We start from the raw sequence: 23,741 nt of genomic DNA, 5'->3' as shown, positions 1-23,741 counted from the left end.
ACTGCTGTGTATGCAGCCCTATTGCACGGGTCACAGTGGTTTGCACCAATAGACAAATATCCAGTGGATAGGCGTCTATCAGGCTAACTGCTGTGTATGCAGCCCTATTGCACGGGTCACAGTGGTTAGAACCAAGAGACAAATATCCAGTGGATAGGCGTCTATCAGGCTAACTGCTGTGTATGCAGCCCTATTGCACGGGTTACAGTGGTTAGAACCAATAGACAAATATCCAGTGGATAGGCGTCTATCAGGCTAACTGCTGTGTATGCAGCCCTATTGCACGGGTCACAGTGGTTAGAACCAATAGACAAATATCCAGTGGATAGGCGTCTATCAGGCTAACTGCTGTGTATGCAGCCCTATTGCACGGGTCACAGTGGTTAGAACCAATAGACAAATATCCAGTGGATAGGCATCTATCAGGCTAACTGCTGTGTATGCAGCCCTATTGCACGGGTCACAGTGGTTAGAACCAATAAACAATATCCATATTTTTGCTGTATCTTGTCTCCTCATACAAGTAAATAAACTTCTTAACTTGATCCTGAGTGCAGTCTAAGGTGAATTTCCCTCACATAAATTGTTCACATTAAAGCTTTAATAAAATATATTTTTTAATCATTTTTCTACAAACATATTTTCAAATAAGTAGTTCGACAAAGCTGTGACATTTTTGTACATTTGTGTTTAGATCACGGGTGTCAAACTGGTGGCCCTGCAGCTGTTGCCAAACTATAAGTCCCATGAGGCATTGCAAGATTGACAGTTACAAGCATGACTTCCAAAGGCAGGGGAATGATGGGACTTGTAGTTTTGAAACAGCTAGAGGGCCGCCAGTTTGACACCCTTGGTTTAGATACTCAGTTTTACACTTCAATAAATTTGCAAAGGATTCCTCAAGTGGTTATTCATATATCATGGGATGTGAGTAGCATCCCATTTAAATCAGAATTCTGTCCCTGTGTAACAAATGCATTAGGCAAAGATTGAAGCTTACAAAGGTGACACCTTCTCTGTCAGGGGTGCTGGAGGTACATTCCACCAAAATCTGATCTCCCTGCAGGTAAAGAAAATGACAAATCAAATCTCAGTTTTTGTGTGTATATATATACTGCATGTATACTACATAAATATACATATACGTTGCTGTGAAAAAGTATTTTCCCCCTTCCTGATTTTTTTTTTTTAATTTGTCACACTTAAATGATCCAGATCATCAACAAATTTTAATATTACACAAAGATAACCTAAGTAAATACAAAATGCAGTTTTTAATTGATGATTTCATTTATTAAGGGAAAAAAAGTTGACCCAACCTGCCTGGCCCTGTGTGAAAAAGTAATTTCCCCCTAAACCTAATAACTGGTTGGGCCCCCCTTGGCACCGACAACTGTAATCAAGCATTTGTGATAACTGGCAGAGAGTCTTTCACATCGCTGTGGAGGAATTTGTCCCACTCTTCTGTGCAGAATTGTTTTAATTCAGCCACGTTGGAGGGTTTTCCAGCATGAAAGGCCTTTTAAATGAATTAAACACAGCATCTCAATCGGTTTTAAGTCCGGACTTTGACTTGGCCACTCCAAAACCTTAATTTTGTTTGGTTTTTTGAGTCATTCAGACTTGCTGGTGTGTTTCAGATCAATGTCCTGCTGCGTAACCCAAGTGTGCTTGAGGTCATGAACTGATGGCCAGACATTCTCCTTCAGGTTTTTATATATATATGTATATACACAATATATTGCCAGAAGTATTGGGCCAGGCCTCCAAATCATTGGATTCAGGTGTTCCAATCACCTCCATGGACACAGGTGTATACAATCAAGCCCCTAGGCATGCAGACTGCTTCTACAAACATCTGTGAAAGAATGGATCGCTCTCAGGAGCTCAGTGACTCCAAGCGTGGTCCCGTGATAGGTGGCCACCTGTGCAATAAGTCCATCCGTGACATTTCCTGGCTACTAAATATTCCACGCTCAACTGTTAGTGGGATTATAACAAAGTGGAAGCAACTGGGAACAACAGCAACTCAGCCACCGAGTGGTAGGCCACGTCACATGACAGAGCGGGGTCAGCGCATGCTGAAGCGCACAGTGCGCAGAAGTCACCAACTGTCTGCAGAGTCAATAGTTAAAGACCTCCAAACTTCATGCAGCCTTCAGATGAGCCCAACAACAGTGCGTACAGAGCTTCATGGAATGGGTTTCCATGGCCGAGTAGCTGATCAAAGCCTTATATCACCAAGTGCAATGCAAAGCGTTGGATGCTGTGGTGTAAAGTACACCACCACTGGACTCTAGAGCAGTGGAGACGTGTTCTCTGGAGTGACCAATCACGCTTCTCTGTCTGGCAATCAAATAGTCCTGTCTCAGTTTGGCAATTACCAGGGGAACGGTACTTGCCTGACTGCATTGTTCCAAGTGTAAAGTTTGGTGGAGGAGGGATTACGGTGTGGGGTTGTTTTTTCAGGGGTTGGGTTTGGCCCCCTAGTTCCAGAGAAGGGAACTCTTAAGGCGTCAGCATACCAAGACATTTTGGACAATTTCATGCTCCCAACTTTGTGGAAGGAGTTTGGGGATGGCCCCTTCCTGTTCCAACGTGACTACATGTCAAGGTCCTACCTTTCCTCAAAGATTATGCTGCTCCATGTGCTGGCATCCGTCTTAAGTTCCTGCAAAGCATGGTGGGAGCCTTTATGCTTTCAGGCCTCTGCAGCTCCTCCTCCAGAGGGGTGTGGCTGATCACATTTCAGCCTGCTGTCTGCAGTTGCTCTTTGCATTCGTGTCCTGTATGTTCCTTTGCAGCAAGCTCTTGTACTGTTCTCGTTTCTCTCCTGGTAACCAACTCGGCTTGGACAAGACTATTCTCTGCTTTATCCCATTACCTGACCTCCCGTTGCTGAACCCGGCCCGTGACCCAAGTATTCTTGTCTACCGTCTTGTACTGTTTGCTCCGTTGTTATCGACCCGGCCTGTCCGACCACGCTATACGTTTTCCATCTGGCTCCCATCAGCTGTACGCCATTGGCGGCAGTCATTACCGCAGCTGGGGTTACTCGGGGGCTGCGACCTGGTCTCAGGCTGCATCAAGTCCATCCCCACCATCAGGGGCCCTGGTGAAGGGCAGCAGGGGCTTAGACTCCGCGCCCTGAGGGACTCTGGTCTCTGGGTAGTGGCTGTCGTCAGTCGCTGCATGACCTTACCATTAGGCCTGCCTGCCCATTCCACCGCTCCTGCCCTGACACTACACACCAGTGCACAAAGCAAGTTCCATAAAGACATGGGTGTGCAAGTTTGGGGTGGAGGAACTTGACTGGCCTGCACACCATTGGGATGAATTAGAGAGGAGACTGCGAGCCAGGCCTTCTCGTCCGACATCAGTGCTTGACCTGACAAATGTGCTTCTGGAAGAATGGTCAAACCTTCCCATAGACACCCTCCTAAACCTTGTGGACAGCCTTCCCAGAAGAGTTGAAGCTGTTATAGCTGCAAAGGGCCAGTCCAGACTCTGGAAAGATCCTAACTTCAAAGTTAGGATCCACCAAGATAGTTGGATCAGCAGCTGGTTTAGCCTCTTACCAAGCCGCTGAGAGCCTGACCCAGCTGCTCCCCCCCCTTCATAGCTAGGTGCTCCAGTAAGCACTGGAGGGGCAGACAGGACTGACAGTCACTGGCTCTCTGCTTGCTAAAGACTGAGAACTTAGCCATTAGTGGTCTCAGTCTTAGAAGCGTTGGGGGACAGATGCAGCATCGGACTGATGCTGCATCCACCTAGGTGAGCATATTTTTTTTTTCTGGACAACCCCATACTTCTCTTTTAAAAGGCTCTGTCTGAGGTGAGAAGGAGAGGCTGATTCCCAAAGCACTATTGGTTAGCCAAAGTGCCAGCATGGCAAATGTAGGTCCCTTTCTGACATGCTGCATATGTATAAAACCTTTTCTAAACTGCTATACCTTCCTTTTAAATAAGCGACCTGTGTTATGAAGGAAGATCTGACCTTGGCTGAAGATACTCTTTTTATAAATGATACTGGTTTAGCAGTGTTCACATTTTATTGTCCTTCTCATTTGACCAGTACTTGGTCCCCTTGCATGCATGATCTTGTTTATGTGTTGTCTGATAATACTATGAGCAATCAGTACAGCCCTCTTAACCCCAAGGCCAGTCTTGTACAGTGACATACTAGACAATGAATAATTTTCAAACATATGGTATAAGCTGAGTGGTATTAAACCCTCCTTTTTTGCATTAAAATATTCATGTCTAAGATGCAAAGTTACACCATATTTAATTTTTTTGTACCCAATCACTCAAAGGTCACATGTCCACCTGTGTAGGGACTACATGTCCCATCAACCTTAGTGTAATGTTGACATCTCTGTCCACAACTGTTTTTGAAGCCACTGTCGTTCAGTCCCTGGAGGATGAGCTGGGGAATAGCTTACCCACCTGGGTTTCAGAGCTGGCCGTGTGTGTTTCGGCACATGGAGCATCAGCCTTTCAGGCTGTAATCCATGTGCTCAAGGTAGATATTCTGGCAATGATGGACTTTTGATCGTCAACAGCTCAAATGGTCTATGCATTTGCAAGACCCTTAGAACTGGGGAAGCCCAAAAGGAACAATGGAAAAAACAACAGACGGTTCACCAGCCTTTCGCATTACCTTTATAGATCCTTTTATTGAAGTGATAAATCTTTCCAATGTTGATATGGCTTCAGTCACTCCTCAATGAACCTGTACTTTTGTTTTTTGTTCCCATCCAAGATTGTAGCCTGCACAAAACAAGAAGAGAGGGCACACCAGCCTTGTGCATCACCTTTATAGATCCTTTTATTGAAGTGATAAAACAGATGTATACTCAAAAACTGTATATGATCTCAAACTCATTAATATCTACAGTGATCCTCATCGCCTGGTATACTGCACGGATCCCATTATAGGGAAGACACTTGAAATGCCTGATGGGTTTCAAGAGGGGGTCCTCTTTAATTTGTAGCCTTCAGTGCTTCCTCAAAGCCTGCAGTGGGCTCTGAAGAAGAGGGGATCCTCCCTTGAAACAAGTGAGACATTTTAAGCGTCTTCCTTGTATTGGGATCCATGCAGTGGACTAAGCGATGTGGACTATGGATATTAATGAGTTTCAGATTATATACTGTTTTTGAGTATACATCTCTTTTATCACTTCAGTAAAAGGATCTATAAAGGTAATGCACAAGGCTGGTGTGCCCTCTGTTCTTGTTTTTTGCAGGCTATAACCTAGAATTGGAATGCGCTCATGAGGGTGGCTACGGTTGGGTTCTTGGGGACCCTGCAGGGCAATGTAGCCACTCTACAAACAGGAACAGAGAATTGAGAAACTGAAGATACGTGATAGGCTGAAAGTGGTACGTGCTGAAGTATACTGCTGTATTTCATTTTTTAAATGGAGGGTTTAATAAGACTTTAAAACACAATGGTGGTGGTGATGGTGGTGGTAGGAGGGTGTATTTATCAAAACTTGAGCAGCTTTGCATGGCAGCCAATCATCTTCTATCTTCCGCTTGTTCAGTTAAGCTTTAAAGTTTTAAGCAAGAAGCCGATTGGTTGCCATGCCCAGCTGCTCCAGATTCTGGTTGCTCCAGTTTTGATAAATTTCCCCCATTGCATATAATTTCCTAGAGTCTAACAAAACAATTACTGATTAGGAAAATTTAAAAAAGAATACATGAATAAAAGTGTTAATACCAACGACAACATGATGCCCCTTTTCCCGAAAACCCATATTTATGATATAAAGTCACCCAACGTACAATTTGTACCGTGATCACTCCGGGCAAATCTCTCACTTGTTGGAAATTGAAGTCGTATCTCTTATCTTCCCCCAAGCTCCCAATTAAAGTGCCATTCCTAGTGAGCAAGAACAAGAATTGGGTATTATACAGAATGCCATATCTGGATTGACAGTAACCATTGGATACCTTGAGAGGGTGATGTCTTAATCCACTTTAGTAGTGCAGTTTTCATTTTTGGGATTTTGCCATGGTACAACATTTGGTTTGGGATCCTTTGTAAGGGCTATAGTGTGGGTCACTTTTTTCAAGTATATACATGTTTAACATGTATACTGTGTGTGTGTATGCAGGGGCAGACTGACCATTCGAGCACTCAGGCACTGCCCGAGGGCCCGGGGTCAGTAGGGGGCCCCATGAAATGCCCCTGGTACCTTTTTGTGTGGGCAAGGACACAGGGGCCTCATGATCCCCTATTGCCCGGGGGCCCCATGAGTTGTCAGTCCGCCCCTGTGTGTATGTGTATATATATATATACACATACACTTGATACAAAGTATATCTATGACACAGAATTCCCATGCCATCATAGATTGCTAAAACAGCAGAATCGGTTTCCATTCAAACCATCTCTAATTGAAGCAGAAATTGGGGCTAAACAAACAGGAGGAAATTTACTAAAACTGGAGCACAGCTGTACATGGTAGCCAATCAGCTTCTAACATCAGCTTGGTCAATCACCTCCGGTTCACATCTATGCGGCCATGCGGGCCGCATTTTGCACAGGCACGAGAGCCCATTCATTTGAATGGACTCCCGTGCCCCATGACACGCAGGGAAAGAAGTCCCTGCACTTCTTTGGAAACAGCAGTCCGCATGGGAACCTCGGTTCCCAGTACAGTTGCGTTTTCCAGTGCGGGTGGCGTGCCATTAGAACTAATGGCACCCACCCACGGGTCTGCATTTGTCTGTGCAGGTGATGCGGCTGCACAGATTTTCATGCGGATCCGCAGCGGCACCACCCGCACAGATGTGAAACTAGGGTTAAGCTTTGGCAATAAAACCTGAAACTGGTTTCTATGCAGATCTACACCAGATTTTGCACTCTCCAGTTTTAGTAAATCAACCCATATTGTCTAAATGCAAAAGTCTTCCTTGAATCTTGGTGTGATTTGTGTATTTCTTCCAGATCTGTGCAATAGTCTCAGACTTTCCTGTAATAAAGACCACTCATTGCTGCTCTCTCTCCTTGTGCTGGGGAGACTGGTCTTGTCTCCACCCCTTCTATAGTTTTTTGTGCTGGGTGGGGCCTGCTGGGTCCCTCCCACAACTCTGCTCTCTGCATAGATTGTGTACAGCACAATGATGATGTCACTGCTAGGTTTACTAAGGAATATCTGGGCTTTAAAAGGCATTCAGTGCACATAAAGTAGAATTTGGCATTCTGAGACTATTGAAGTACAGTATTTATGCACTTGGAGTTCAGCTGTAAATCTCCATGAGGAGTGTCTAAATGACTGGAAAGGAGGAGTCAATGTAAACAGAGGGTTTGTTAAACATGGCAGGTAAGGAAAGCCCATAATACAGGCGTACCTCGGTTTACGAATTTAATGTGTTCTCCAGGACGTTTCGTATTGCGAAAAATTCATAAACCGAAATGCGGTTTCCCATAGGAAACCAATAAATCCATTCCGGAGGTCAGAAAAAAGTTTTTAAAAGTCGCTGTCACTATCGGTCAGTGACGGTTTTTTAATTGTAATTACCGGTTTGTTTGTTTTTTCTTCACTATGGCTCAGAGAATCAGCTGTCACTTTCCCCCCAGCTAAAAGAACGAATGTTTCCTTTTAGTTTATTTCCCCAAAAGAAACAAAGTTTCTTTTAGCTCCGGGGAAAGTGACAGCTAATTCTGTGAGCTATGGTGAAGAAAAAAAAAAGCCAGCAATTGCATTTGAAAACTGGCACCGACATACGCTTCGTATTGCGAAAAAAGTCATAACAAATTTGTAAAACGAGGCGTTATTTTCAATGGATTTTCATTCGTAAACCGAAAATGACGTTAACCAAGGCGTTCGTAAACTGAGGTACATCTGTATATGTATAAAGGAGGCACGTTCTGACTACAGTAAATAAAGAAATAAAATATGGGGGCTGGGGAGTATTGCCTACATTGCAAACATTCAGAAAGTCAGTATGCGCATAGACAGTTCTGGGGGCTGGCAGGGCATCTTAAAAAAAAACAAAATGCAAGTATTGGGCTGTGGGGCAGATGAATTTCTCCAAAGGCGAAGATCACCTTCAGCAATATTTTCCAAAAATCCCCCTAGTTCTATATCTTTTGGATAGTACATACAAGTGCTCCTCCCACTCCTGTTTCAAATGCTGCACCACCTCCCACAGGGCCGGGACAAGGAGTGGGCAGGAGGGGCGGTTGGTATTATGTGAAGTGGGAGGGGCACCACATGGAGAGTTCCTACCTACAAGCTGACAGGAGTAGTGATGGCAGCTGCGCTACTCCTGTCAGCCTAGAGCTGGAGGAGACAAGCTAGCTCTAGATAGGGAAAGGAGAGAGCCGGGAGGACGTGCGGGCTGTGCCCTCTCTCCCCTCCAGCTCTTCCTCCTGCTACTGCTGCTCTCCTGGATTGGGACTGCCGGATTGCCACTGTACAGTGTTGGTTTACCCACCCCCATCTCCTCCCGGCAAAGAATGGGGGTAGGCTAAACAAATGCCGCACAGTGGTGAGTTGATAGCCAGTGGTATCTTTAGTGCGGGGGCCCCATGACGCAACCCAATAGTCCTTCAGCAACTGACATCAGTCCCCGCCAGCTGCTTATCAAGACTGATAAGTCGGCTTCCCCTAGGCTCCTCCTCAACTCTGAGGTGTCAAGATGAGGGGGAGCCTGAAAGGTAGGACATCTCAGACATCTGCCGTGTTGCATCTGAGGTCTGTGTGCTTGAGGGAGGGGAGAACTGCACAGGGGACACATTGAAGGGGGGATGGGCAGAGTAACAAACACCAGGGGGGGGGGATATTTGAGCTAGAAGGGGGAGAGGAGAAGAAGATCAGTGTTAGGAAGGGTTTTGGGGGGGTATGTGCAAGAAGGGGAATTGAAGGGAAAAGATTTGTGCTGGGAGGAGGAATTTGGGGGGTAGCAGGGATGTAAGATTTGTTTTAGGAGGCAAACTTTAGAGGGCGGGATGTACTAGGAGGGGTGATTTGTGTTTTTTTTTTGCTAGGAGGGGGGATTTGAGAGGATATTCTGTGCTTTTAGGGGGATTTGTGATGGGAGAGGATTTATGCTCAGAAGGGAAATTTGAGGGGTAGAGGATTGTGCTAGGAGGGGGGATTTGTGGAAGGAGAGCATTTGAGCTGGGAAGTGGGATGGGTGGGGGAGTTGTGCTGGGTTGGGGACTTCAGCAGGGAAGGGGGGGGGGGGATTTGTTGATTTGTACTGGAATAATGGGATTTTTTATTTGCAGAAAATTTTGGCTTGCAGAGGGGGATTTATGCTTTAGAGGTAAGCATGGTATGCATGCAGATTAACGTTCAATTGTTTTTTTTGGGGGGGAGGGGGGTTTGCTGCCACACGATGGTCATACAATTTGGTGGACAACGTTTGACTTCTTAGTCCTGGGCACTATATATTACTTTGCCCCAGCACTGTCCTCCCATAGCACATGCAGCTGTATGGGTAGAAATGCTCCCCAAAACCACTAACCCCTCAATCCCCCTCCATCCTGCCCTTTGCAGGACAGGCTGAACTTTACAATTGTGCAACCCTAAGTGGCCGATGCAGGTCATTCAGACTTTATGTGTGCACAGTTTGCTATCTCCCTCTCAGCCCATCCTGCAAATGGCAGTGCGGAGGGGGATTGAGGGGCCAGCAGTTTTTGCGGAGAGGACCCTTTGGCCCCTTGTACTAAATTTTGAACATTTGCTTTAGCTTTGTACTAAAAGTGTCTATGAACAAAACCAATCCCAAGATCATTCATGATTTGAGCCCTTTATTACCTGTAATGCATGGTTCGTATGCTTCGTACTGTCAGATGGCCATGGAGGAGATATGTGTTGACATGAAAGTCTTCTACTGGATGGCCCAAGATCTGCCAAGAGAAGAGCAGTCCTATGCATATAGATCACCCACACACAACCCTGAGTATTGTCTGCACACAATATGGACCTTCACCTCCCCACAGGAAACACACTTAGGCTAGGCTTACAAATGGCACAGAGCATGCCACTCCTCTGAAAAGCAATCAGTGATGGATCACTTTTTAGAGGCGTTTCATAGGTGAGATGTCACCTCCTCACTGCCTGTTTTAACGTTGTAAATGCAGCATCACTACCAGGGGCGGACTGACCATTTGGAAACTCGGGCAGTGCCCGAGGGCCTGGGGTCAGTAGGGGGCCCCATGAGATGCCCCTGGTAGCTTTTTCATAGGCTTTTTTGAGTTTGGGCAAGGACACAGGGGCCCCATGACCCCCTATTGCCCGGGAGCCCCATGAGTTGTCAGTCCGCCCCTGATCACTACATGCATTGCACACATTGCAGCCCTATTCACCAGAAAGGGTCACAATCATTTGAGGTTGTAATTTCTGCTGAATGTGGCGGGGGGGGGGTAATTTTGCCAAAGTCACAATGTGTTGCACTAAAGACTCGTTAACACATGAGCAGTTGAGAAAGTTTTTAGCTCCCTTCCTTCAAAACTGCCTGCTTAAAGTATGTGAACCCTCACCTAGTAAAACAACACATAGAACTAAAAGGCAAAACCTTGTGTATAGTTATAGAAAACATTATAATTAGCCTTTCCCCCCCTCCTTTTTTATAAGTAATCACATCCCCTCTGTTCGCTGTATAGTGAGCTGGGGGAGGAGAAACAGCAGCACTCTGATCTTCCCAGTGAATGGCTGTGCAAGGGGAAGGGTGTCAGGACAAGTCTGATTATTGGAGGCGAGCAGGCTGAGTTCCCAGCACAGCTAGAGAACTGACTACTCTGTGCTCTCATACCTAGTGTGGTCAGTTTTTAATAGGAAAGAAGAGGTACTGTCAGGAACACCAATACAAAGAGAACGGGAGACTTTTTCATACAAGTACATGGTACAGCAGGCACATATCAGGAATATGAAATGTTGGGTTTCCATATTCTTTAACTGCAAAGGCAGTGAGACGGGTGTACACATGCACAGCCTATCATCAGTTTTTAAAGTCTCGTCCACTTTGAGCTTAATTTTTGGGGTTAAAGAGGTTGGAAGGCTTTCTTTTCTAAAATAACAAAGAGCAGCCATGAACCTCCTCTCCTGGGGTCCCCTGCTGCTGCTCTTGGCTCCTTCTCTTTTTGTAAGACCCCATAGCAAGCCTCTTGATTTGAGGGTACACATGCAGGTTCGATCCTAAGCTGCCTGAGGCTGTGTGCATCTATTGACTTTTTGATTGACAGCAGCAGAAGCCAATGGCTCCCACTACTGCCTCTGTGAGCAGAGAGAGTGTCACTGCAAATGGGTGTAGCACTGGATCAAGGTCAGGCTCTGGTAAGTATAGCGCTACCCCCATAGGGGCCACTCGTAATAGCTGGTGCTTCCCAAATAGTTCAGAGGCTTCTAGTCCCCATAGGCACTGGCCTATGCACACTGGCTCCAAGAACTCAGTCTAGGGATTGTCTTTTTGATATTCATTGCTTGAAGAACTTTAAACAGGAGAGGGGTTAGGGCCAAAATGCTTGCACAGTAACAAAAGGACACTCTCTCCAAGGCTCCAATACATAGCTTCCTCTGAGGACAGGGGAATGGCCAGGACTCTAATCCCCTATGACAGCAGTCACTGGGGATCACAATTCAGGGTCAGTATTTAGGACAGCTGCCATCTTTCAGCTTCCTCCAGACACTTCCCAGTGCAGGAGACAACTCTTCTCCAGACCACATCCCATACGATGAAGTTCCACAACCAGCTCCACAAAAAAGATTGCTTCAGGTTCCCGGCTCTGCCACAGCTCAGAACTGCTACCCAGTCCACTGGCGGCCTTGGAGGGGCAGCAGCCCCAGAGGCTTTGGAACCTTCCTTGATGAGAAGAGAACAATCTCCCCAAGGTTCCAAACTATGCATCACCTACCCAGCTACCTTCTGGACACTCCCGTCCAAGGATTGGCTAGTACATAATAAATATTCAGACCGGTTATTTTACTTTCACAGCCCCATATTCTGGAAACTTCTTCAAGAAGCAAGGAGAAGCAATCAAACTTCAAGCCTGTGAAACCCTGAACAGGCTAAAGCAAACAATCACCGCTCCCTTGACTACAAAAGGAACCAAAAACTAACTTTGCCAAGCATCCTGCACTATGAGGGTATACATAAGTATACAGGCGGGTATACAAATAAAGGGACTTTTTAACTTTAATGCAGCCTTTAGAACCATTTTAATACTCTTTACACCCTTGGTTTCTGGTCTGTAGGTAGAATCCAGAGCATAGGGGGAAGCTCAATCAAACACAGGGAGGAAATACAGACTCCAAATAATGTTGGTTCTGATGGGTACTGAATCCATGATACCAGCACTGCAAAAAAATGCTAACCACTGCTTTAGTCTCCATGATTTTGGGGGGGATCATGTTGAGGTCCCTACCTGTGGGATCAGATGAGTGTTACAGAGTCCATAACTGCGAAAAAGTTCAGCTCCAGGAGGCACGAAATGGACAGGAAATGTGAAAATCCCAGTTATCAGAATACCGCCATCATGTTCCCGTAATTGAGGAGTGTAATAAATTCTTATACCTGAACTATCCAAAATTCCTGCAAATCAGACACAAAATGTTATGCATACAATTGCCTGTGACCATGAGGAGAGGGTATCGGTGACCCGAAATGTGATTGCTCACCTTTACATTTTGATTGCCCTATAAACTTACATTGTGAGGAGGAGAAGTAAAGCGCAACTATTGTGTCACGTAGTCTGGTTAAAAAAAAGTCCACCCAGTTCAACCAATAGAAGGGAAAAAAGATATATACAATCCTATACTCATAGTTGATCAAGAGGAAAGCAAAAAAACCCAGCAAAGCATGACACAATTCGCTCCTGCAGGGGAGAAATTCCTTCTTGATCCCCAGAGAGGCAATTGGATTTTCCCTGGATCAACTTTACCTATAAATGTTATATCCAGTTATATTATGTACATTTAGGAAAGAATCCATGGCTTTTTTAAAACAATCTACTGAGATGGGCAGAACCAACTCTTGAGGGAGACTATTCCACATTCTCACAGCTCTTACTGTGAAGAAACCTTTCTGTGTTTGGAGATTACATTTCTTTTCCTCCAGACGTAAAGAGTGCCGCCCTTCTCCTCTGTGATGACCTCAGGGTGAATAACTACACCGAGTTCACTATATGAACCACTGATGTATTTATACATGGAGATCATATCCCCCCCTTATGTATTATACATGGAGATCATATCCCCCCTTATGTATTATACATGGAGATCATATCCCCCCTTATGTATTATACATGGAGATCATATCCCCCCTTATGTATTATACATGGAGATCATATCCCCCTTATGTATTATACATGGAGATCATATCCCCCTTATGTATTATACATGGAGATCATACCCCCCCTTATGTATTATACATGGAGATCATATCCCCCCTTATGTATTATACATGGAGATCATATCCCCCCTTATGTATTATACATGGTGATCATATCCCTCCTTATGTATTATACATGAAGGTCATATCCCCCCCTTATGTATTATACATGGAGATCATATCCCCCTTATGTATTATACATGGAGATCATATCCCCCCTTATGTATTATACATGGAGATCATATCCCCCCCCCCACTATGTATTATACATGGTGATCATATCCCCCCTTATGTATTATACATGGAGATCATATCCCCCTTATGTATTATACATGGATATCATATCCCACCTAATGTATTATACATGGAGATCATATCCCCCCTTATGTATTATACATGGAGATCATATCCCCCCTTATGTATTATACATGGAGATCATATCCCCCTTATGTATTATACATGGTGATCATATCCCCCCTTATGTATTATACATGGAGATCATATCCCCCCTTATGTATTATACATGGAGATCATATCCCCCCCTATGTATTATACATGGTCATCATATCCCCCCTTATGTATTATACATGGAGATCATATCCCCCTTTATGTATTATACATGGAGATCATATCCCCCTTATGTATTATACATGGAGATCATATCCCCCCTTATGTATTATACATGGAGATCATATCCCCCCCTATGTATTATACATGGTCATCATATCCCCCCTTATGTATTATACATGATGATCATATCCCCCTTATGTATTATACATGGAGATCATATCCCCCTTATGTATTATACATGGAGATCATATCCCCCCTTATGTATTATACATGGAGATCATATCCCCCCTTATGTATTATACATGGAGATCATATCCCCCCCCTTATGTATTATACATGGAGATCATATCCCCCCTTATGTATTATACATGGAGATCATATCCCCCCCCCCCACTATGTATTATACATGGTGATCATATCCCCCCTTATGTATTATACATGGAGATCATATCCCCCTTATGTATTATACATGGAGATCATATCCCCCCTTATGTATTATACATGGAGATCATATCCCCCCCTATGTATTATACATGGTGATCATATCCCCCCTTATGTATTATACATGGAGATCATATCCCCCCTTATGTATTATACATGGAGATCATATCCCCCCTTATGTATTATACATGGAGATCATATCCCCCTTATGCATTATACATGGTGATCATATCCCCCCTTATGTATTATACATGGAGATCATATCCCCCCCTATGTATTATACATGGTCATCATATCCCCCCTTATGTATTATACATGGAGATCATATCCCCCTTTATGTATTATACATGGAGATCATATCCCCCTTATGTATTATACATGGAGATCATATCCCCCTTTATGTATTATACATGGAGAACATATCCCCCCTTATGTATTATACATGGAGATCATATCCCCCCCTTATGTATTATACATGGAGATCATATCCCCCTTATGTATTATACATGGAGATCATATCCCCCCTTATGTATTATACATGGAGATCATATCCCCCTTATGCATTATACATGGTGATCATATCCCCCCTTATGTATTATACATGGAGATCATATCTCCCCTTATGCATTATACATGGAGATCATATCCCCCCTTATGTATTATACATGGAGATCATATCCCCCCTTATGTATTCTACATGGAGATCATATCCCCCCTTATGTATTCTACATGGAGATCATATCCCCCCTTATGTATTCTACATGGAGATCATATCCCCCCTATGTATTATACATGGAGATCATATCCCCCCTTATGTATTATACATGGAGATCATATCCCCCTTATGCATTATACATGGTGATCATATCCCCCCTTATGTATTATACATGGAGATCATATCCCCCCTTATGTATTATACATGGAGATCATATCCCCCCTTATGTATTATACATGGTGATCATATCCCCCCCCTTATGTATTATACATGGAGATCATATCCCCCCTTATGTATTCTACATGGAGATCATATCCCCCTTATGTATTCTACATGGAGATCATATCCCCCCTTATGTATTATACATGGAGATCATATCCCCCCTTATGTATTATACATGGAGATCATATCCCCCCTTATGTATTATACATGGTGATCATATCCCCCCCCCTTATGTATTATACATGGAGATCATATCCCCCCTTATGTATTCTACATGGAGATCATATCCCCCTTATGTATTCTACATGGAGATCATATCCCCCTTATGTATTCTACATGGAGATCATATCCCCCCTTATGTATTATACATGGAGATCATATCCCCCCTTATGTATTATACATGGAGATCATATCCCCCTTATGCATTATACATGGTGATCATATCCCCCCTTATGTATTATACATGGAGATCATATCCCCCCTTATGTCTTATACATGGAGATCATATTCCCCCTTATGTATTATACATGGTGATCATATCCCCCCCCCCTTATGTATTATACATGGAGATCATATCCCCCCTTATGTATTCTACATGGAGATCATATCCCCCTTATGTATTCTACATGGAGATCATATCCCCCCTTATGTATTATACATGGAGATCATATCCCCCCTTATGTATTCTACATGGAGATCATATCCCCCCTTATGTATTCTACATGGAGATCATATCCTTTTTATGTTTTATACATGGTGATCATATCCCCCCTTTAGTATTATACATGGAGATCATATCCCCCCTTATGTATTATACATGGTGATCATATCCCCCCTTATGTATTATACATGGAGATCATATCCCCCCTTATGTATTATACATGGAGATCATATCCCCCCTTATGTATTATACATGGTGATCATATCCCCCCTTATGTATTTATACATGGAGATCATATCCCCCCTTATGTATTCTACATGGAGATCATATCCCCCCTTATGTATTCTACATGGAGATCATATCCTTTTTATGTTTTATACATGGTGATCATATCCCCCCTTTAGTATTATACATGGAGATCATATCCCCCCTTATGTATTATACATGGTGATCATATCCCCCCTTATGTATTATACATGGAGATCATATCCCCCCTTATGTATTATACATGGAGATCATATCCCCCCTTATGTATTATACATGGAGATCATATCCCCCCTTATGTATTATACATGGAGATCATATCCCCCCTTATGTATTTATACATGGAGATCATATCCCCCCTTATGTATTATACATGGAGATCATATCCCCCCTTATGTATTATACATGGTGATCATATCCCCCTTATGTATTATACATGGAGATCATATCCCCCTTATGTATTATACATGGAGATCATATCCCCCCTTATGTATTTATACATGGAGATCATATCCCCCCTTATGTATTATACATGGAGATCATATCCCCCCTTATGTATTATACATGGAGATCATATCCCCCCTTATGTATTATACATGGAGATCATATCCCCCCTTATGTATTTATACATGGAGATCATATCCCCCCTTATGTATTATACATGGTGATCATATCCCCCCTTATGTATTATACATGGAGATCATATCCCCCCTTATGTATTATACATGGAGATCATATCCCCCCTTATGTATTATACATGGTGATCATATCCCCCCTTATGTATTTATACATGGAGATCATATCCCCCCTTATGTATTCTACATGGAGATCATATCCTTTTTATGTTTTATACATGGTGATCATATCCCCCCTTTAGTATTATACATGGAGATCATATCCCCCCTTATGTATTATACATGGTGATCATATCCCCCCTTATGTATTATACATGGAGATCATATCCCCCCTTATGTATTATACATGGAGATCATATCCCCCCTTATGTATTATACATGGAGATCATATCCCCCCTTATGTATTATACATGGAGATCATATCCCCCCTTATGTATTTATACATGGAGATCATATCCCCCCTTATGTATTATACATGGAGATCATATCCCCCCTTATGTATTATACATGGTGATCATATCCCCCTTATGTATTATACATGGAGATCATATCCCCCTTATGTATTATACATGGAGATCATATCCCCCCTTATGTATTATACATGGAGATCATATCCCCCCTTATGTTCCTCTAATCTTTCCTCATAGCTGATCTCCTCCATGCCTCTTATCAGTTTAGTTGCCCTTCTCTGTACTTCCTCCAGTTCCACAATGTTCTTTTTGTGAATTGGTGCCCAAAACTGAACTGCATATTCCAGATGAGGTATTACTAATGATTTGTACCGGGGGAAATTATATCTCTCTCTCTGGGGTCTATGGAGATGATTTACTAAAGGCAAATAGACTCTGCAAGGGCAGTTTCTCTAGTGCTTAGCAAATGAGGTAAAGCTTCACTTTGCAAAGAACACCCAATTATGTACAGAGAAAAACAGTATTTTTGCTTGCATGTGATTGGATGATGGAAGTCAGCAGACCTTCTGCTCATTCACTGAGCTCTGGAGCAACTGTACTTGCAAAGTACTTAGTGTCATGTTTCACATGACTGTCCTATTGACTGTCATATGCCTTTAAGTGTTTACTATATCTTGTTTCTGCTCCTCCCTTTCTTTTGGTTTAGTTAATGTTGTATAGATAGCTCTCCCCCTTTCCCAGTAATGCATTGCAGGTCTAGCCTCACGGCATGGAGCAGGAAACATTATGATCTTTTGACGTATCGAATGTGCATTGTAAGATTGTCTCAGTTTATGGAATAAACTTCACAAGATCTACAAGATGTCTTATCGATTGAGTCACTGACTGTGGCATCCAACTGAGGTTGAAGTTATCGCTATCTCATCACAACTGTAAGTTACAGAGATCACACTATCAATGCTTAGATTGGAGAAACAGAACACCTAGTCTGTCTGCCTTTAGTAAATCATTTCCTGTACCTCTTTCAGGGTCGGTTCACACCTTATAAAATGCACCCCAGATACAGTTTTCATCAAAAAGAATTTCCTGGTTATCAAAAATCACAAGCCTTAAAACATTGCAAATGGCATTATATATCCCCCCAAACCCATATGATTTACCAGAAAGGTGTCATCAGACTGTTGAAGATAGTAGTATTGTTACAGATGAATATGCAACTGTTCCAAATGAACAGTTGAGTGTCACACAGGTTCTTAAAGATCTGGAAATAATCCTTGACCTAGAAATACTTTTTAATATAGAGTCCTATATGGCAACGCAGTGACGTACTTCCAGTTTGGACGCCATCTTGATACACCCATGTACTACACCCAGAAACATGAGGTTTGCTGTTTCAATGCTCTGAACAAGACTATGAAAATGCAAGTGTATATATTGAAGATTTGGGTTTACTTTTTCACTTAATAACCAGTATTATGCTATGGAAGCTCTTAATTGTGTTTTAATGAGATAACTGGCCATATCTTACCTGGAGAGGAGTTGTATTACCACTTAGCCTGACCTTGAGGGGGAGACCACTGTGGAGAGAGGGACGCAGTTCCAGAGGAGTCTCTTGCATGGAGGATCCTGTGTAGTGATCCAAAAGCATTTTGATCCCTAGCAGGTCGAGGCATGGAGATGAGCGCATCATACAGCTGTCTGTGGATACGTGTCATTACCCACTTTCACGGGTGTTTTTTGGAAGAAATAGCTGTTTTTAAACACCATTTTGGACTATTTCCATCTGTATTAACCTCCTTAGCGGTTTTCCCGAGTGTAGCTCGGGGTAAAATTTGAGTACCAAGAGCAGTAACCCCGAGCTACACTCGGGCTTACCATGCGGCGTTCACCAAGGGTCCCTGCAGCACTTACCTTGTCCTTCGCTCCCCCGATGTGTCCCCTGCAGCGTTCCTGGCCATCTCCTCTGGCCGATGCCGGCATCCGGCTTCTGTGTTCCGGTCCCTGTGACGTCGGGACGTACGGCGGGAAATTTGAAATTTTTAAAAAATTTAATTTTTGCTGTCATTGCTGTTTCAATGCATTTCACATACATTTTGTCCCGAGTGCTTTGTCCTGCGCCCTGCCTGCATTTTGACTGTTCTTTCTGCCTGGAAACTTAGAAAAGTCCATGGCGTCCAAAAAGCGTCCCTTTACGTCAAAAGCGGTTTTAGACCGGCTAGAGAACAGCGATAGTAAATCAGAACCACTTGCAGAATTGAGTGATAATGATTCGTGGGGGAAATTCCTCATCAGACACTGGAAACGATTTTGTGACTGAGCTCAGCGATGTGGGAATTTGCCTCTGTATTTCAAATTTCAGTGTTTTTGGTTTGATTATATTATTGAATTAAATTTATTATTATTATATTATTATTTTTTATGATTATTTATTAAATTATAATTTATGATTTCATGTTTCAAGTTTTATCATACCCGGGATGTTTACTAGACTCGTTTGGACAGATTTCAGTGAGTTATTCCTAAATATTACAGCCTACAATAAAAAAACTACATATTTCCATGCAAAAAAATGGTACCGCTTTCAGCACAAAAAATCGGAAAGAATCATACCGCCGAGGAGGTTAAAGGAACATGCGTTGTTCCCGAATATTCATGATGTTCACGTTTGTGATAGTTTATAAGCACCATCACGCATGCGTTTTTGTGTTTGTTATTGTTGAACACTGGTTTTGTATTTTTTGCTTATTTGTTTTTTCATTTGTATGTGTACACGTGTTTTTTCTGATTGTCCTTATTTGGAATTATTGGTCTCATTTGGACTTATTTATTTTTACCATCACCTAGACCAGCAATGGGCAAACTACGGCCCGGCGCACCTTTTAATCCTGCCCGCGGAGCGTGATGTGAGGCTGTCAGGATGTGTGTAGGCGGGGCAGCGTGATGAACGTGAGGGGAGCTAGGCTCCTCTCACAGTCCGCCCTGAAGACCGGAACGGCGCGGGAACACGGCGAGAGGAACGCGCGGAGCAAAGGTAAGTAAATTGACACAGGGGGGACTTACTATAGGGGGGATGAATTACTATAGGGGGGATGAATTACTATAGGGGGGATGAATTACTATGGGGGATGAATTACTATGGGGGATGAATTACTATATGGGGGATGAATTACTATGGGGGATGAATTACTATGGGGGATGTATTACTATATGGGGGATGAATTACTATGGGGGATGAATTACTATGGGGGATGAATTACTATGGGGAATGAATTACTATATGGGGGATGAATTACTATGGGGGATGAATTACTATATGGGGGATGAATTACTATGGGGGATGAATTACTATATGGGGGATGAATTACTATGGGGGATGAATTACTATGGGGGATGAATTACTATATGGGGGATGAATTACTATGGGGGATGAATTACTATATGGGGGATGAATTACTATATGGGGGATGAATTACTATATGGGGGATGAATTACTATATGGGGGATGAATTACTATGGGGGATGAATTACTATATGGGGGATGAATTACTATGGGGGATGAATTACTATATGGGGGATGAATTACTATGGGGGATGAATTACTATATGGGGGATGAATTACTATGGGGGATGAACTACTATATGGGGGATGAATTACTATATGGGGGATGAATTAATATATGGGGGATGAATTACTATGGGGGATGAATTACTATACTTACTATGGATGACACATACACATCATTCATCTACTCTTGGTCCGGCCCCCGGGTCCAATATATGAACCCATTGCGGCCCTCAAGTCAAAAAGTTTGCCCACCCCTGACCTAGACCCTAACAGGGTCATTTTTTGGGCACTATTATGTAATAGTCACACTTGGACTATTTTTGCACACTTATATCATTTATAGATCCTATTGGGATCATTTGACTTATTCAGTAGTGTGATTACTGGAGTTTATTCACTTGTTTCTTGATCACATCTTCTTTTTCACTTATTCCTGATCCTTGTGAGATCATGGTTTATGTTTAGGATTTACAGCCCATAGGCTGTACTTTGTAATATTAGTCACTTTATATATATCAGTCACTTTGTTTTATGTCGCTTATATATGCGATTTATTTATAATATTATATGTTTCATGTGCATTTATACTTTATGAGTCTTTTTTGGTGTTAGCGCTACATCATTTTTTCCATTAACTGTGCGCTGCCATGTGTATCATTTTCATAGGCGTTTGGGGAGCGTTAAAAGCGCCCCTCAAACGCCTGCCTACAAAGCTAGTGTGATCTTAGCCTGTTTTTTTTTTTTCTTTTGTAACAGCTCAGCATTCAGAATACCAATGATGACGTGATTACCTTGCTTGTTTTGAAAGTTGCTGTAATGAATTTCAATCCGGATATATTTAGGGTCATCCTCGGTGCCTATGGGAACTCCCATATCTGGTGGAAAATCAAAGACCTATAGTGAAGAAAAAAGGATCATGACCATGGAGGAGAGGAAAAATTGCAGAGGATTGGTCTTCACTGCCTCACATTAGATGCCGACATTTTGCTCATAGCTAAAATTTACTCTAAAAGAACTAAACTTTTTTTTCTTTACAGGATGTATTTTTTTTGGGTTTATTTAGGCTAGTTTAGCTTATTTAATGTAGTATTTTATAGGTTTTTTTTGTTTTTTTTGTGTATTTGGTTGTTATTTGTGTGCTGCTCCTTTTAACTTTTATTATACATTTGTCACTGTCTTTTTTTCTCATTTCTCCTTAACCTCATCCTTTATATTTTATAAAAAAAAATGGGTAATATATTTTTTTTTGTGTCCTAAAATTAACTTTAACTGAAATTTGGCACTTGATAAACCCTTATGCTAATATGGTGTGACATAAAATATTGAAACTACCACCCTTTTATTCTCCAGGATCTCTGCTTTCAGAAAATATAGGATGTTTCAGGGGTGCTAAATAATCTTCAAGCCTAAAAGGAGTTCTAAACATGAACAAAAAATTGGCAGTGGCCAATCAGTGATCACATGATCGGGACCTCGTACAGAGGTCCCGTCCGACGATCGGTGTTTCACTGTGTCCGGAGGACACAGCGAGCACCGGATCGCGGTGCTGCGCGCTACCAGGGAGCGTGCACAAGCAGGGTGCGGGGAGGCCGACCCTGCGCTGCCATCGTCCAGCCGTTTATATACAACGGCCGGTCGGGAAGTGGTTAACACAGTTTCACTTTCATGGACTTTACATTTTGATCATTCACGGATGTTTTTTTGTATTTGTGATTCACATTTATATGTTAATATATTGAATGATTATTAGGATTGAATATATTGTTTATGCACATGATATTTTTTATCACTGGTAATATATTCGCTTTATTTTTGTGTAATAATTTCACCATAAGGATATACTCCTGTTTATGGGTCATTTATCACTGAGCACTATTATGTTGACACAAGTGGCACAATTAGCATGAATTTATCTATAGTTATGATTTAGGTTGATCTAGTGCTTTACTAATTTATGTATGTTTATCTCCATAGAGTAATATTGATTTTTTTCTCCCTGAGTGTTTAGGAACTTCGAGCGTCGTGCTACAAAACGCTCAGGTGTGAATGGGGCCTAAAGCTCAGGTTTCACAGCTAATGGATACAGAAGTTGTTCACCGGTTCATGTCAGGTTTACATCAGGTTCAGGACAGGATCAGCTCTCAGGATTGTCCTGGTCACACATATGCGGCTTCCCATAGAAGTCAATGAGACAGTAATCCGCACCTGAACCGGACCGCACTGCTCAGAAATCGTACAGGACTCTTTTTCAAACCGCACTGAATTCAAACTGAATTCTCACCGCCAGGGCATCGGACATATGTGAACAGGCACCATAGGAAGCAATGTTTTTCATATGTCATGCGGATTGGATGCGGTTCAAACCAAATCCAATCCACATATATGTGAACCGGCACTTAATTCCAATTAGTGTCTGTGTATAAATAGTCAATGAGTTTGTTATCTCTCACGTGGATGCCCTGAGCAGGCTAAATACTGAGCCATGTGGAGCAGAAAACTGTCAAAAGACCTGCATAACAAGGTAATGGGACTCTATAAAGATGGAAAAGGATATAAAAAGATTTCAAAAGCCTTGAATATGCCAGTCAGTACTGTTCAATCACTTATTAAGATTTGGAAAGTTCGGGGATCTCTTGATTCTAAGCCAAGGTCAGGTAGACCAAGAACGATTGCAGCCACAACTGTCAGAAGAATTGTTCGGGATACAAAATAAATACTCCCAGGTAATCTCAGGAGAAATACAGACTGCTCTGGAAAAAGAACCAAAATTTCAAATTTTTTTGCCAGGGTATGCAAACCTTTGAGCTCAACTGTAGTTACTAGAAGTGTTGTACTGCAGTAAATCATAAATCCAACCAATAAATTATTGAATTTCTCTGTTCAAAATTACATAGTTACATAGTTAGTC

At 42.5% G+C, this 23,741-nt stretch overlaps 1 protein-coding gene across 1 annotated transcript in view; it reads right to left on the bottom strand.

Annotated features, from left to right (window-relative positions):
• Positions 1–23,741, bottom strand: part of LOC149449395 (putative DBH-like monooxygenase protein 2) — a 52,395-nt gene that overhangs the window by 12,684 nt on the left and 15,970 nt on the right. Inside the window, exons 6-10 of the mRNA XM_089693312.1 lie at positions 21,625–21,727; positions 12,386–12,552; positions 9,780–9,871; positions 5,791–5,887; positions 1,001–1,060 (exon numbers count right to left, since the gene is read on the bottom strand). Coding sequence (XP_089549438.1) covers positions 1,001–1,060; positions 5,791–5,887; positions 9,780–9,871; positions 12,386–12,552; positions 21,625–21,727 — 519 coding nt within the window. The remainder of the gene's footprint in view (positions 1–1,000; positions 1,061–5,790; positions 5,888–9,779; positions 9,872–12,385; positions 12,553–21,624; positions 21,728–23,741) is intronic.

This window comes from Staurois parvus, unplaced genomic scaffold, assembly GCF_062004578.1.
Source record: "Staurois parvus isolate SC_StPar_1 unplaced genomic scaffold, SC_StPar_1.0 ptg000621l, whole genome shotgun sequence".
Lineage (NCBI taxonomy): Eukaryota > Metazoa > Chordata > Amphibia > Anura > Ranidae > Staurois > Staurois parvus.
This window is presented reverse-complemented; position numbering and strand designations above follow the sequence as displayed.